The sequence below is a fragment of the Coregonus lavaretus genome, assembly GCF_964263955.1.
Source record: "Coregonus lavaretus genome assembly, contig: HAP1_SCAFFOLD_47, whole genome shotgun sequence".
Lineage (NCBI taxonomy): Eukaryota > Metazoa > Chordata > Actinopteri > Salmoniformes > Salmonidae > Coregonus > Coregonus lavaretus.
Genome location: NW_028161510.1, coordinates 1,597,615 through 1,612,614, shown reverse-complemented (window position 1 = coordinate 1,612,614; position 15,000 = coordinate 1,597,615). Strand labels below are relative to the sequence as shown.

At 45.0% G+C, this 15,000-nt stretch overlaps 1 protein-coding gene across 1 annotated transcript in view; it reads left to right on the top strand.

Moving 5' to 3' along the window:
• The window catches only part of LOC311120508 (mesothelin-like protein), a gene marked incomplete at its 5' end in the record, with an annotated part of 22,984 nt that extends 8,279 nt beyond the window's left edge, over positions 1–14,705 (top strand). Inside the window, 10 exons of the mRNA XM_084195093.1 lie at positions 1–123; positions 1,631–1,721; positions 1,862–1,997; positions 3,093–3,283; positions 4,381–4,542; positions 4,633–4,769; positions 5,521–5,654; positions 12,515–12,609; positions 12,957–13,251; positions 13,569–14,705. The exon at positions 1–123 is cut by the window's left edge and continues 68 nt beyond it. Coding sequence (XP_084051219.1) covers positions 1–123; positions 1,631–1,721; positions 1,862–1,997; positions 3,093–3,283; positions 4,381–4,542; positions 4,633–4,769; positions 5,521–5,654; positions 12,515–12,609; positions 12,957–13,251; positions 13,569–13,657 — 1,453 coding nt within the window. The 3' untranslated portion in view covers positions 13,658–14,705. The remainder of the gene's footprint in view (positions 124–1,630; positions 1,722–1,861; positions 1,998–3,092; positions 3,284–4,380; positions 4,543–4,632; positions 4,770–5,520; positions 5,655–12,514; positions 12,610–12,956; positions 13,252–13,568) is intronic.
• Between the last annotated feature and the right edge of the window lie 295 nt (positions 14,706–15,000).

The following is a 15,000-nucleotide window of genomic DNA, read 5'->3' as shown; positions in this document are numbered from 1 at the left end:
CGGTTCCTACATCCAGAACTCCGACCAGCTCATCCTGCAGAAACTACAGAACTGTAATGACCTCACCGACGGACAGGTGGCTGCCATAGAAACGCTGTTGACGTCTGGGAACACACAGTACGGGTACGTCAACGTGGAAACATGGAAACAGTCAACAATAAACAAACGCATCTGACTGACTGGCTGGGCTGAAACTAACTGACTGACTGGCTGGGCTGAAACTGACTGACTGACTGACTGACTGACTGGGTGGGCTGAAACTAACTGACTGACTGACTGGGTGGGCTGAAACTAACTGACTGACTGACTGGCTGGGCTGAAACTGACTGACTGACTGGCTGGGCTGAAACTAACTGACTGACTGACTGGCTGGGCTAAAACTGACTGACTGACTAACTGGCTGGGCTGAAACTGACTGACTGACTAACTGGCTGGGCTGAAACTGACTGACTGACTAACTGGCTGGGCTGAAACTGACTGACTGACTGGCTGGGCTGAAACTAACTGACTGACTGGCTGGGCTGAAACTAACTGACTGACTGACTGGCTGGGCTAAAACTGACTGACTGACTAACTGGCTGGGCTGAAACTGACTGACTGACTAACTGGCTGGGCTGAAACTGACTGACTGACTGACTGGCTGGGCTGAAACTGACTGACTGACTGGCTGGGCTGAAACTAACTGACTGACTGACTGGGCTGAAACTGACTGACTGACTGGGCTGAAACTGACTGACTGACTGACTGACTGACTGGGTGGGCTGAAACTAACTGACTGACTGACTGGCTGGGCTGAAACTGACTGACTGACTGGCTGGGCTGAAACTAACTGACTGACTGACTGGCTGGGCTAAAACTGACTGACTGACTAACTGGCTGGGCTGAAACTGACTGACTGACTAACTGGCTGGGCTGAAACTGACTGACTGACTAACTGGCTGGGCTGAAACTGACTGACTGACTGGCTGGGCTGAAACTAACTGACTGACTGGCTGGGCTGAAACTAACTGACTGACTGACTGGCTGGGCTAAAACTGACTGACTGACTAACTGGCTGGGCTGAAACTGACTGACTGACTAACTGGCTGGGCTGAAACTGACTGACTGACTGACTGGCTGGGCTGAAACTGACTGACTGACTGGCTGGGCTGAAACTAACTGACTGACTGACTGGGCTGAAACTGACTGACTGACTGGGCTGAAACTGACTGACTGACTGGGCTGAAACTGACTGACAGGGCTGAAACTGACTGACTGATTGACTGACTGACTGGGCTGAAACTGACTTGGCTGAAACTGACTGACTGACTGGGCTGAAACTGACTAACTGACTGACTGGGCTGAAACTGACTGACAGGGCTGAAACTGACTGACTGATTGACTGACTGACTGGGCTGAAACTGACTTGGCTGAAACTGACTGACTGACTGGGCTGAAACTGACTTACTGACTGACTGGGCTGAAACTGCATCTGAAGTTAGGATTGGGCCCTGAAATGTAAACATTATATGTCAGATACACTGATGTGTGTGTGTGTGTGCGTGGTGTGTGTGTGTGCGTGGTGTGTGTGTGTGTGTGTTTCCTATCAACAGTATAGTTGAGTGTGTCCTGTGTGTTTCTATGACAACAGACTCCCAGCCACCTGGAACAGACAGACCCTGGACAACCTGGGCATTCTACCTCTCTACCTGACCTCCTCCTTCTACCAGAACTTCTCTAAGGTCACAAACCAGTACACCTGGCTGTGTATAGGCGTGTGTGCGTGTGTGTCTGTGTGCGTGTACATTTGTATGTGTGTGTATGTGTGTGTATGCTGTGTGTGTGTGTGTGTGTTTACAGGCTGTGTTGTGTTGTTGTCCAGAAAGTGAAGAGCCAGTTCCTACAGTCATTCCTGAAGGTGTTGAGTCAGAAGGGAACCTCCAGGCAGAAGAAGAGGAGGATGAAGACTGCCATCAGACAATCCATCATCAAACAGTCACAGTCCAAACGCTCCATAGGTGTGTGTGTGTCCACCCTGTACTAATATAACACTACTGTCTGTCTCTCATCAAACAGTCACAGTCCAAACGCTCCATTGGTGTGTGTGTGTCCACCCTGTACTAATATAACACTACTGTCTGTCTCTCATCAAACAGTCACAGTCCAAACGCTCCATAGGTGTGTGTGTGTCCACCCTGTACTAATATAACACTACTGTCTGTCTCTCCTCCCTCCTCCTGTTGTAGAGGGAATAGCTGTCTGTGTGTCTGTCCACAGTGAGTGAATAACAGTACTCTCCTCCTCTCCTAGTGAGTGAATAACAGTACTCTCCTCCTCTCCTAGTGAGGGAATAACAGTACTTTCATCTCTCTCCTAGTGAGTGAATAATAGTACTCTCCTCCCTCTCCTAGTGAGTGAATAATAGTACTCTCCTCCTCTCATATTGAGTGAATAACAGTACTCTCCTCCCTCTCCTAGTGAGTGAATAATAGTACTCTCCTCCCTCTCCTAGTGAGTGAATAATAGTACTCTCCTCCTCTCCTAGGGAGTGAATAACAGTACTCTCCTCCTCTCATATTGAGTGAATAACAGTACTCTCCTCCTCTCCTAGTGAGTGAATAACAGTACTCTCCTCATCTCATATTGAGTGAATAACAGTACTCTCCTCATCTCATATTGAGTGAATAACAGTACTCTCCAACCCTCTACTAGTGAGGGAATAACAGTACTCTCCTCCCTCTCCTAGTGAGGGAATAACAGTACTCTCCTCCCTCTCCTAGTGAGGGAATAACAGTACTCTCCTCCCTCTCTCAGTGAGTGAATAACATTACTCTCCAACCCTCTACTAGTGAGGGAATAACAGTACTCTCCTCCTCTCCTAGTGAGTGAATCAGTACTCTCCTCCTCTCCTAGTGAGTGAATAACAGTACTCTCCTCATCTCATATTGAGTGAATAACAGTACTCTCCTCTCTCTCCTAGTGAGGGAATAACAGTACTCTCCAACCCTCTACTAGTGAGGGAATAACAGTACTCTCCTCCCTCTCCTAGTGAGTGAATCAGTACTCTCCTCCTCTCCTAGTGAGTGAATAACAGTACTCTCCTCCTCTCCTAGGGAGTGAATGCATTGTGGGAGAGATCACTCAGGTGACGATCAGTGAGAATACGTTCCCCTTCAACTACGAGACCGTGACCATGTTCAACTGCTGCCTGACAGCCAAGACAGTCAATGACAACCTGGACGCCATCACTGCCAAGGTGGACGACCAGGAATACCTTAAAGTTGTCCTGGCGAGACTCAGAGAGGTACTGTACGCTTTAAGACAAAACTTGGGGACTAAGAGTCAGAATCAACTTTATTCGCCAAGTACATTTACACATAGTCAGAATGTTACTTGGTCATATGGTGCTGCTAGTGATAGACAACATTTAGAGACAGAATACAGACAGAGGAGTTTACACAAAGTGAACTTACATTATATACAAATAGGTAGGTTGAACATAGATATGAGGCTGATGACTATGTTTTACTGACTTAGTAGTGTCGCTTGATTCACATGCACGGTACACACACAAACCATCTGACCTTATGTGAATGCATTCATCATTACATCTGACCTTTATATGAATGCATTCATCATTACATCTGACCTTTATATGAATGCATTTATCATTACATCTGACCTTATATGAATGCATTCATCATTACATCTGACCTTTATATGAATGCATTTATCATTACATCTGACCTTTATATGAATGCATTCATCATTACATCTGACCTTTATATGAATGCATTTATCATTACACCTGACCTTATATGAATGCATTTATCATTACATCTGACCTTATATGAATGCATTTATCATTACATCTGACCTTATATGAATGCATTCATCATTACATCTGACCTTTATATGAATGCATTCATCATTACATCTGACCTTTATATGAATGCATTTCTCATTACATTTGACCTTATATGAATGCATTCATCATTACATCTGACCTTTATATGAATGCATTTCTCATTACATTTGACCTTATATGAATGCATTCATCATTACATCTGACCTTTATATTAATGCATTTATCATTACATCTGACCTTATATGAATGCATTCATCATTACATCTGACCTTATATGAATGCATTCATCATTACATCTGACCTTATATGAATGCATTTATCATTACATCTGACCTTATATGAATGCATTCATCATTACATCTGACCTTATATGAATGCATTCATCATTACATCTGACCTTATATGAATGCATTTATCATTCCATCTGATTAACAGAGCGAATGTACAGTCAGTATGACACGGGTGTTATGAAGCTTTCTACTCCTGTTACATTATCTGACTGTACTTCCTGTTTCCTGTGTTCTGCCCATCAGGCCTACTCTGCATACTCCACCATTCCAGAAGTGAAGGTGCAGGTTCTAGGGCCGGCGTCGCGCGTCGCCACTAATGCTGACATCACCATGTGGAACATCACCAAGATCGACACGCTGTCAGCTCTGATGGACTCCTCCAATGGAAACTGGGATGCTGCCATGGTAACCAGATCTATCTATCTGTCTATCAATTGATTAACCAATAAATCAATCAATCGGCCATTTACCAATCTATTCATGACCCCCATATAGGCGCAGGCCATCATCAGTAAGTACCTGAGGAACTCTGGAAATACTCTGGGCAGTGCAGAGCTCAACGCCATCGGAGGACCCATCCTGTGTTCATTAGACACCAGCCTCCTGAAGACCATTACACAGAGTAGCCTGAGGTAAGACAGAGAGGAGGACCCAACCTGTGTTCACTAGACACCAGCCCCCTGAAGACCATTACACAGAGTAGCCTGAGGTAAGACAGAGCGGAGGACCCAACCTGTGTTCACTAGACACCAGCCCCCTGAAGACCATTACACGGTAATGTAATAGTAATAGCTGTTAACCTTATTACTAAGATGGGTAACACAGCTAAAACGTCCCATTGGAAAACATGTAACACTTAGCCACTATGCTAACACTAGCTTGCCAGCATCCTCAAGACCATTACTACAGAGGAGCCTAAGGTAAGAGACAGAGGCTCCTCCCCTCCCCGTTACCATGGATACACCACGGCGGCTTATTTAGAACAGTCAAGGGGAGGGAGATGACAGCTGCATTTCAGTTATATTGGATCATTTTAAAGCCAATTTTTTATAGGAGGAGCTGCTGGTTTCAATTTGTTTTCAATGGCACACTGTTGGAATTTTTCAAAATGGAAACTCATGACCTATTTTGCAGTTTGATTCTTTACTCAGATGTCATAGACTGTTACTGTATGGGCTATTTTAGGAGATGGCTTGAGATGAATTGACAGCTTTTTATTCAACCTTCAGATGTTTCTACTGTACTGCCCACTTACCTATAGTGTTTTGACTAGTGTTTTATCCTGATCTACAGTATGAGGAACAATAAGAGGGTTGTGTTGACGTGTGATGTGTGTTATCCTGCTTGTCAACAATAAGAGGGTTGTGTTTAACCCTGTTGCAGTAATGCCAATGCCCTGACGGTGACCAACTGCACCATAGAGAAGAAGAGAGCGCTGTTCACCATCGCTGAAGGAGCCTTCCAGAGCCGTAGTACTGTCTCTGCCACCTCCTACCAGCTAACACAGCCATACATAGGTACCTCTACCTCCTACCAGCTAACACAGCCATACATAGGTACCTCTACCTCCTACCAGCTAACACAGCCATACATAGGTACCTCTACCTCCTACCAGCTAACACAGCCATACATAGGTACCTCTACCTCCTACCAGCTAACACAGCCATACATAGGTACCTCTACCTCCTACCAGCTAACACAGCCATACATAGGTACCTCTACCTCCTACCAGCTAACACAGCCATACATAGGTACCTCTACCTCCTACCAGCTAACACAGCCATACATAGGTACCTCTACCTCCTACCAGCTAACACAGCCATACATAGGTACCTCTACCTCCTACCAGCTAACACAGCCATACATAGGTACCTCTACCTCCTACCAGCTAACACAGCCATACATAGGTACCTCTACCTCCTACCAGTTAACACAGCCATACATAGGTACCTCTACCTCCTACCAGCTAACACAGCCATACATAGGTACCTCTACCTCCTACCAGCTAACACAACCATACACAGGTACCTCTACCTCCTACCAGCTAACACAACCATACACAGGTACCTCTACCTCCTACCAGCTAACACAGCCATACATAGGTACCTCTACCTCCTACCAGCTAACACAGCCATACATAGGTACCTCTACCTCCTACCAGCTAACACAGCCATACATAGGTACCTCTACCTCCTACCAGCTAACACAGCCATACATAGGTACCTCTACCTCCTACCAGTTAACACAGCCATACATAGGTACCTCTACCTCCTACTAGCTAACACAGCCATACATATGTACCTCTACCTCCTACCAGTTAACACAGCCATACATAGGTACCTCTACCTCCTACCAGCTAACACAGCCATACATAGGTACCTCTACCTCCTACCAGCTAACACAGCCATACATAGGTACCTCTACCTCCTACCAACGAACACAGCCATACATAGGTACCTCTACATCCTACCAGCTAACACAGCCATACATAGGTACCTCTACCTCCTACCAGCTAACACAGCCATACATAGGTACCTCTACCTCCTACCAGCTAACACAGCCATACATAGGTACCTCTACCTCCTACCAGCTAACACAGCCATACATAGGTACCTCTACCTCCTACCAGCTAACACAGCCATACATAGGTACCTCTACCTCCTACCAGTTAACACAGCCATACATAGGTACCTCTACCTCCTACCAGCTAACACAGCCATACATAGGTACCTCTACCTCCTACCAGCTAACACAGCCATACATAGGTACCTCTACCTCCTACCAGCTAACACAGCCATACATAGGTACCTCTACCTCCTACCAGCTAACACAGCCATACATAGGTACCTCTACCTCCTACCAGCTAACACAGCCATACATAGGTACCTCTACCTCCTACCAGCTAACACAGCCATACATAGGTACCTCTACCTCCTACCAGCTAACACAGCCATACATAGGTACCTCTACCTCCTACCAGCTAACACAGCCATACATAGGTACCTCTACCTCCTACCAGTTAACACAGCCATACATAGGTACCTCTACCTCCTACCAGCTAACACAGCCATACATAGGTACCTCTACCTCCTACCAGCTAACACAACCATACACAGGTACCTCTACCTCCTACCAGCTAACACAACCATACACAGGTACCTCTACCTCCTACCAGCTAACACAGCCATACATAGGTACCTCTACCTCCTACCAGCTAACACAGCCATACATAGGTACCTCTACCTCCTACCAGCTAACACAGCCATACATAGGTACCTCTACCTCCTACCAGCTAACACAGCCATACATAGGTACCTCTACCTCCTACCAGTTAACACAGCCATACATAGGTACCTCTACCTCCTACTAGCTAACACAGCCATACATATGTACCTCTACCTCCTACCAGTTAACACAGCCATACATAGGTACCTCTACCTCCTACCAGCTAACACAGCCATACATAGGTACCTCTACCTCCTACCAGCTAACACAGCCATACATAGGTACCTCTACCTCCTACCAGCTAACACAGCCATACATAGGTACCTCTACCTCCTACCAGCTAACACAGCCATACATAGGTACCTCTACCTCCTACCAGCTAACACAGCCATACATAGGTACCTCTACCTCCTACCAGCTAACACAGCCATACATAGGTACCTCTACCTCCTACCAGCTAACACAGCCATACATAGGTACCTCTACCTCCTACCAGCTAACACAGCCATACATAGGTACCTCTACCTCCTACCAGCTAACACAGCCATACATAGGTACCTCTACCTCCTACCAGCTAACACAGCCATACATAGGTACCTCTACCTCCTACCAGCTAACACAGCCATACATAGGTACCTCTACCTCCTACCAGCTAACACAGCCATACATAGGTACCTCTACCTCCTACCAGCTAACACAGCCATACATAGGTACCTCTACCTCCTACCAGTTAACACAGCCATACATAGGTACCTCTACCTCCTACCAACGAACACAGCCATACATAGGTACCTCTACCTCCTACCAGCTAACACAGCCATACATAGGTACCTCTACCTCCTACCAGCTAACACAGCCATACATACAGTCCCCTCCTGAATTTTTGACACCCTGGGTAAATATGAACAAAAAAAAGTATTTGTTGTTTATCAGCTTGAGCTTACACTCAGAATATCATATGAATCTAACCTTTAATTGAGTTAAAATTGTTCAAAGAAAAAATCATCATCATCAAGAAATAATTATTTTATTCAAAAACATGCATGTCACAATTATTGGCACCCCTGCGTTTAGTACTTTGTGCATCCTCCCTTTGATCACAGCTCTGAGCCGTCTCCTATAATGTTTGATGAGGTGGGAGAATCAAATCAAATCCAATTGTATTTGTCACATGCGCCGAATACAACAGGTGTAGACCTTACAGTGAAATCCTTACTTACAAGCCCTTAACCAACAATGCAGTTTTAAGAAAGAATACCACCATTTTTTATTTTTTTAAAGAATTGCACTAAAATATACTCTAGTAAATAAAAGTAACAAATAATTAAAGAGCAGCAGTAAAAATAACAATAGCAAGGATATATACAGGGGGTACCGGTACCGAGTCAATGTGCGGGGGCACCGGTTAGTCAAGGTAATTTAGGTAATATATACATGTAGGTAGAGTTATTAAAGTGACTATGCATAGATAATAAACAGGGGGGGCAATGCAAATAGTCTGGGTAGCCATTTGATTAGATGTTCAGGAGTCTTATGGCTTGGGGGTAGAAGCTGTTTAGAAGCCTCTTGGACCTAGACTTGGCGCTCCGGTACCGCTTGCCGTGCGGTAGCAGAGAGAACAGTCTATGACTAGGGTGGCTGGAGTCTTTGACAATTTTTAGGGCCTTCCTCTGACACCGCCTGGTATAGAGGTCTTGGATGGCAGGAAGCTTGGCCCCAGTAATGTACTGGGCCGTACGCACTACCCTCTGTAGTGCCTTGCGGTCGGAGGCCGAGCAGTTACCATACCAGGCAGTGATGCAACCAGTCAGAATCCTCTCGATGGTGCAGCTGTAGAACCTTTTGAGGATCTGAGGACCCATGCCAAATCTTTTCAGTCTCCTTAGGTTTTGTTGTGCCCTCTTCAGGACTGTCTTGGAGTGCTTGGACCATGTTAGTTTGTTGGTGATGTGGACACCAAGGAAGTTGAAGCTCTCAACCTGCTCCACTAAAGCCCCGTCGATGAGAATGGGGGCATGCTCGGTCCTCTTCTTTTTCCTGTAGTCCACAATCATCTCCTTTGTCTTGATCACGCTGAGGGAGAGGTTGTTGTCCTGGCACCACACGGCCGGGTCTCTGACTTACTTCCTATAGGCTGTCTCGTCGTTGTCGGTGATCAGGCCTACCACTGTTGTGTCATCGGCAAACTTAATGATAGTGTTGGAGTCGTGCCTGGCCATGCAGTCATGAGTGAACAGGGAGTAAAGGAGGGGACTGAGCACGTACCCCTGAGGGGCCCCTGTGTTGACGATCAGCATGGCGGATGTGTTGTTACCTACCCTTACCACCTGGGGGCGGCCCGTCAGGAAGGCCAGGATCCAGTTGCAGAGGGAGGTGTTTAGTCCCGGGGTCCTTAGCTTAGTGATGAGCTTTGAGGGCACTATGGCTGTGCTTCCCTTTGTAATCCAGGCTATGTCGTAGCCGGCCGCGACCGGGAGACCCATGGGACGGCGCACAATTGGCCCAGCGTCGTCCAGAGTAGGGAAGGGAATGGCCGGCAGGGATGTAGCTCAGTTGGTAGAGCATGGCGTTTGCAATGCCAGGGTTGTGGGTTCGATTCCCACGGGGGGCCAGTATGATGATTATTATTTTTTTATAATGTATGCACTCAAACTGTAAGTCGCTCTGGATAAGAGCGTCTGCTAAATGACTAAAATGTAAATGTAAATATAGTCTGTAATAGTTTGCAAGCCCTGCCACATCCGACGAGCGTCAGAGCCGGTGTAGTACGATTCGATCTTAGTCCTGTATTGACGCTTTGCCTATTTGATGGTTCGTTGGAGGGCATAGCGGGTTTTCTTATAAACTTCTGGGTTAGAGTCCCGCTCCTTGAAAGCGTTAGCTCTACCCTTTAGCACAGTGCGGATATTGCCTGTAATCCATGGCTTCTGGTTGGGGTATGTACGTACAGTCACTGTGGGGATGACGTCATCGATGCACTTATTGATGAAGCCAGTGACTGAAGGTGTACTCCTCAATGTCATCGGAAGAATCCCGGAACATATTCCAGTCTGTGCTAGCGAAACAGTCCTGTAGCTTAGCATCTGCTTCATCTGACCACTTTTTTATTGACTGAGTCACTGGTGCTTCCTGCTTTAGTTTTTGCTTGTAAGCAGGAATCAGAAGGATATAATTTTTCTCCCCCTGGTTGCACATTTAACATGCTGGTAGAAATGAGGTAAAACGGATTTAAGTTTCCCTGCAGAACACACCCTCCCTCTGCCAAGATAACAGCTCTGAGTCGTCTCCTATAATGTTTGATGGGGTGGGAGAACATATCCACCCTTTGCCAAGATAACAGCTCTGAGTCGTCTCCTATAATGTTTGATGGGGTGGGAGAACACACCCTCCCTTTGCCAAGATAACAGCTCTGAGTCGTTTCCTAGAATGTTTGATGAAGTGGGAGAACACATAGGAAGGGATTTGAGACCATTCCTCCATACAGAAACTCTCCAGATCCTTCAGAGTCCTTGGTCCTCACTTGTGGACTCTCTTCTTCAGCTCACCCCACAGGTTTTCACTGGGGTTTAGGTCAGGGGACTGGGATGGCCATTGCAAAAAAGCTTGATTCTATGGTCAGTGAACCATTTTGGTGTGGATTTGGAGGTATGCTTTGGATCGTTGTCCTGCTGGAATATCTAACAACGACCCAGTTTTAACCACCTGGCAGAGGCAGACCGGTTTTGACCTAAAATCTTGGAGTCAATGATGCCATGTATCCTAACAAGGTTCCCAGGGCCTTTGGAAGTAAAACAGCCCCACAACTTCACAGATCCACCACCATACTTCAGATCCACCACCATACAGTGGGGATTAGATTATTTTCAGCATGACCATGGCTCTTTTTACGTCAAACCCACCTCTGGTGTTTGTTGCCAAAAACCTCTATTTTAGTCTCATCAGAGTTCTAATGACATTTAGCAAACTCCAGGTGCTTAAGTTTGTGGTTTGGTGACAGCAGAGGCTTTCTTCTGGCAAATAACTTGTTGGCATGGAGGTGGCGTCTAATTGTAGTTTTGGAGACTTGGTGACCCCAAGATGTAACCAACTTCTGCAAATCTCTGACTGTGATCCTTGGAGATTTTTTTGCCACTTGAACCATCCTTCTCACTGTGCGTGGGGGCAAAATACACCTGCCTCCTCTTCCAGGCAGGTTCATCACAGCTGGTTTAAATATCTTAATTATTGCCCAAATAGTGGAGATGGGTATTTTCAGGCGAGTAGCTATCTTTTTATAGCCATTGCCTGATTTGTAAAGGTCAACAACCTTTTGTCTCATTTAATTTGTGTCTTCTCTGGCCTTTACCATGTTGATGGATGACTAAGAGAGTTTAGCCTGTGTGTCACCTCATATTTATACCCCAGCAAAACAGGAAGTCATGGATGACCACTTAAAGAGTTCCCAAAGACTCAGAATAACTTTTAAAAAGTAAAATCGGAATATACATCAATTAGATGTTGTTCATTTCTAGGGGTGCCAATAATTGTTTTTTAATAAATTAATTATGTATTGATGATGATTTTAACTAAATTAAAGGTTAGATTCATATGATATTTGGAGTGTAAGATCAAGCTGATAAACAACAATGACATTTTTTCACCTCCTTTTTTGTTCATATTTACCTGGGGTGTCAATAATTCAGGAGGGCACTGTAGGTACCTCTACCTCCTACCAACTAACAAAGCCATACATAAGTACGTCTCTGTCTCTCTTTCTCTGATTCCATCCATTCATATCTCTCTCTTTCCCTTTCTTCTGCCTGTCCACTAGGTGGTGCTGACTCAGCCTACTCTCTGTCTGTCCACTAGGTGATGCTGACTCAGCCTACTCTCTGTCTGTCCACTAGGTGGTGCTAACTCAGCCTACTCTCTGTCTGTCCACTAGGTGGCGCTGACTCAGCCTACTCTCTGTCTGTCCACTAGGTGGCGCTGACTCAGCCTACTCTCTGTCTGTCCACTAGGTGGCGCTGACTCAGCCTACTCTCTGTCTGTCCACTAGGTGGCGCTGACTCAGCCTACTCTCTGTCTGTCCACTAGGTGGCGCTAACTCAGCCTACTCTCTGTCTGTCCACTAGGTGGTGCTAACTCAGCCTACTCTCTGTCTGTCCACTAGGTGGCGCTAACTCAGCCTACGTCCAGCGTCTGTCCACCTCTAACATCAATATGGACATGGCCACTTTCATCACCCTGGACCCTACTGTTATACAGGTAGGTGTGTGTGTGTGTGTGTGTGTGTGTGTGTGTGTGTGTGTGTTTAACTATACTTGTGGGACCAGAAGTCCCCACAAGAACATTAAACAAACAAACATTTGACCAACTGGGGACATTTTGTTAGTCCCAACAAGGTCAAATGCTATTTCTAAGGGGTTTAGGGTTGGGAGCTAGGGTTAGTTTTAGGGTTAGGGAAAATAGGATTTTGAAGGGGATTGAATTTTGTGTCCCCCACAAGACTGTGTGTGTGTGTGTTTCTACATCTGTGTGTGTGTGTATACCTCTGTAACTAGTTATCCCCCCTAACCCCTCCCCCCCTAACCCCTCCCCTCCTCCTCCCCCAGACTCTGAGCGTAAGCCAGGTGAGTGGTCTGCTAGGTTCTAACATGCCGGAGCTGAAGAGCTATGCAAACCAGAGCGTGGTCCAAGCCTGGATCATGACCCGTTTCCAGTCTGACCTGGACTCCCTTGGGCTGGGCCTTATTGGGGGCAAGGCCGACCCCACCACGGTTGGTTTGGGCACCATCTTTGTTCCTAGCACCACTGTAGGGGTAGCTGGAGGAGCTGGGTCAGTCACCACCGTGGCTGGAGGGACTGGGTCAGTCACCACCGTGGCTGGAGGAGCTGCTGCTACTACAGGTCCGTGTAACACATTTCTGTTCCTTTTTTTTTTCATCGCCGACAACTGTTCCTTTTCATCTATGAAAGCACAGCAGGTTCTCTTTCATTTCTCTGTGATAGTTTGATTATTTGACTGTTTGATTATTAAGCGCTTATAATGTACTGTTTTTGATTAGAGGTTCAGTGAACAATGTTATAATGTACTGTTTCTGATTAGAGGTTCAGTGAACAATGTACTTTATATGATTAGAGGTTCAGTGAACAATGTTATAATGTACTGTTTATGATTAGAGGTTCAGTGAACAATGTTATAATGTGTGTGTGTTCCTGTGTAGCGAGCGGCGGAGCGATCAACAGACCAACGTTCGGCCTCCACCTTCTCCTCACCACTCTGGCCATCGCTATCCTGTACATTCTACACTGATTTAAACACTGATTTAAACACGGATTTCACTGATTTCACAGATTTTAGATTTCAGAGCAAGAGAGTTAACTGATTCCATTGGGATCAAGGTGCATTCGGCTCAGACAGGAAAAACATGAGGTAAAGTTCTCAAACAGGAAACAAAAATGTATACTTTTAAAGTCAGTTAGTGCCTTTAGATATTGTAAAAATCACTAAATATAATTATATACTGAACCTATCAAAAGACTATAAAACAATCTAGCACTTTAGTTATTTAAATGTTTATGCTCTGACAACTTCTTCACACCATTTTATTTAAGTATATTCACTTTGTAACCTGCCACAGTATGTCTGCATGTTCTGTCTTGGTGGTTGGAATGATGTTGGAATGAAGTCTCTTCTGTCTCGGTGGTTGGAATGAAGTCTGTTCTCTCTTGGTGGTTGGAAGGATGTTGGAATGAAGTCTGTTCTGTCTTGGTGGTTGGAATGAAGTCTGTTCTGTCTTGGTGGTTGGAACATTGTTTAAAGATGGCATTTTAGGGCTCTATTCAATCTGTATCACTGAAATGTAAAGTTAATTCCCTATTGAGCCAACATCTGCAGCGTTTAGCGCGAATGCAGTCTACGCTAATGCGGGAAAATTGCCATTAAATTTAAATCATGATGTAACGCTGAATTTCCGCTATGTGGATTGAATAGAGCCCTTTGTCTTTGCCTTCCGGTGAAAATATGAAAGTATTTTATTAGATGACATAGAAGTCTTGTTGATGATGTCATCTTTCTGGGACAGCCGTTTGTTTTATCAGGGTTAGTATCTACGTACAGTACGCCAACACTTATCTACAGAGCCAAAACGCTTTTAAATGTCATGACAACCAACTCCTCTAATGTAGAATGATTCTGTCATTAGAATGTCACTGTGCTTTTGTTCATGTCAGCTCAAACAAATGCTGTCTGTGTTCTCAATGCCTTACCTTTATAACAGTTGCCATTTCATACTAAATATCAGACGTTGAATGTATGATTTATTTAATAAAAACATATTATTGCACAACCCCCCCCCCCCAAAAGTAGTATTTTATTCATAAAGAAATAAACAGCTACTGAATTAAAAGCTGATACGTTTTTCTACAAATGAAGAACAAAATGTTTAGTACTTGTGATTTTATTGTAATTTTCAGGGCTCAGTTTATTCCTAACAAACCAGTACAGTACTCAATCAGAAAGACTCAGTGCTGCTGCTTCATTGAGAAAATGATACCAATATAACTTATAGATCATACAACAACCATCAAAATACAAATTCTATGTTTTCTATTTCTTTCTCACAAATATTTTTGCTGTTGCCAAGGCGACGGTTA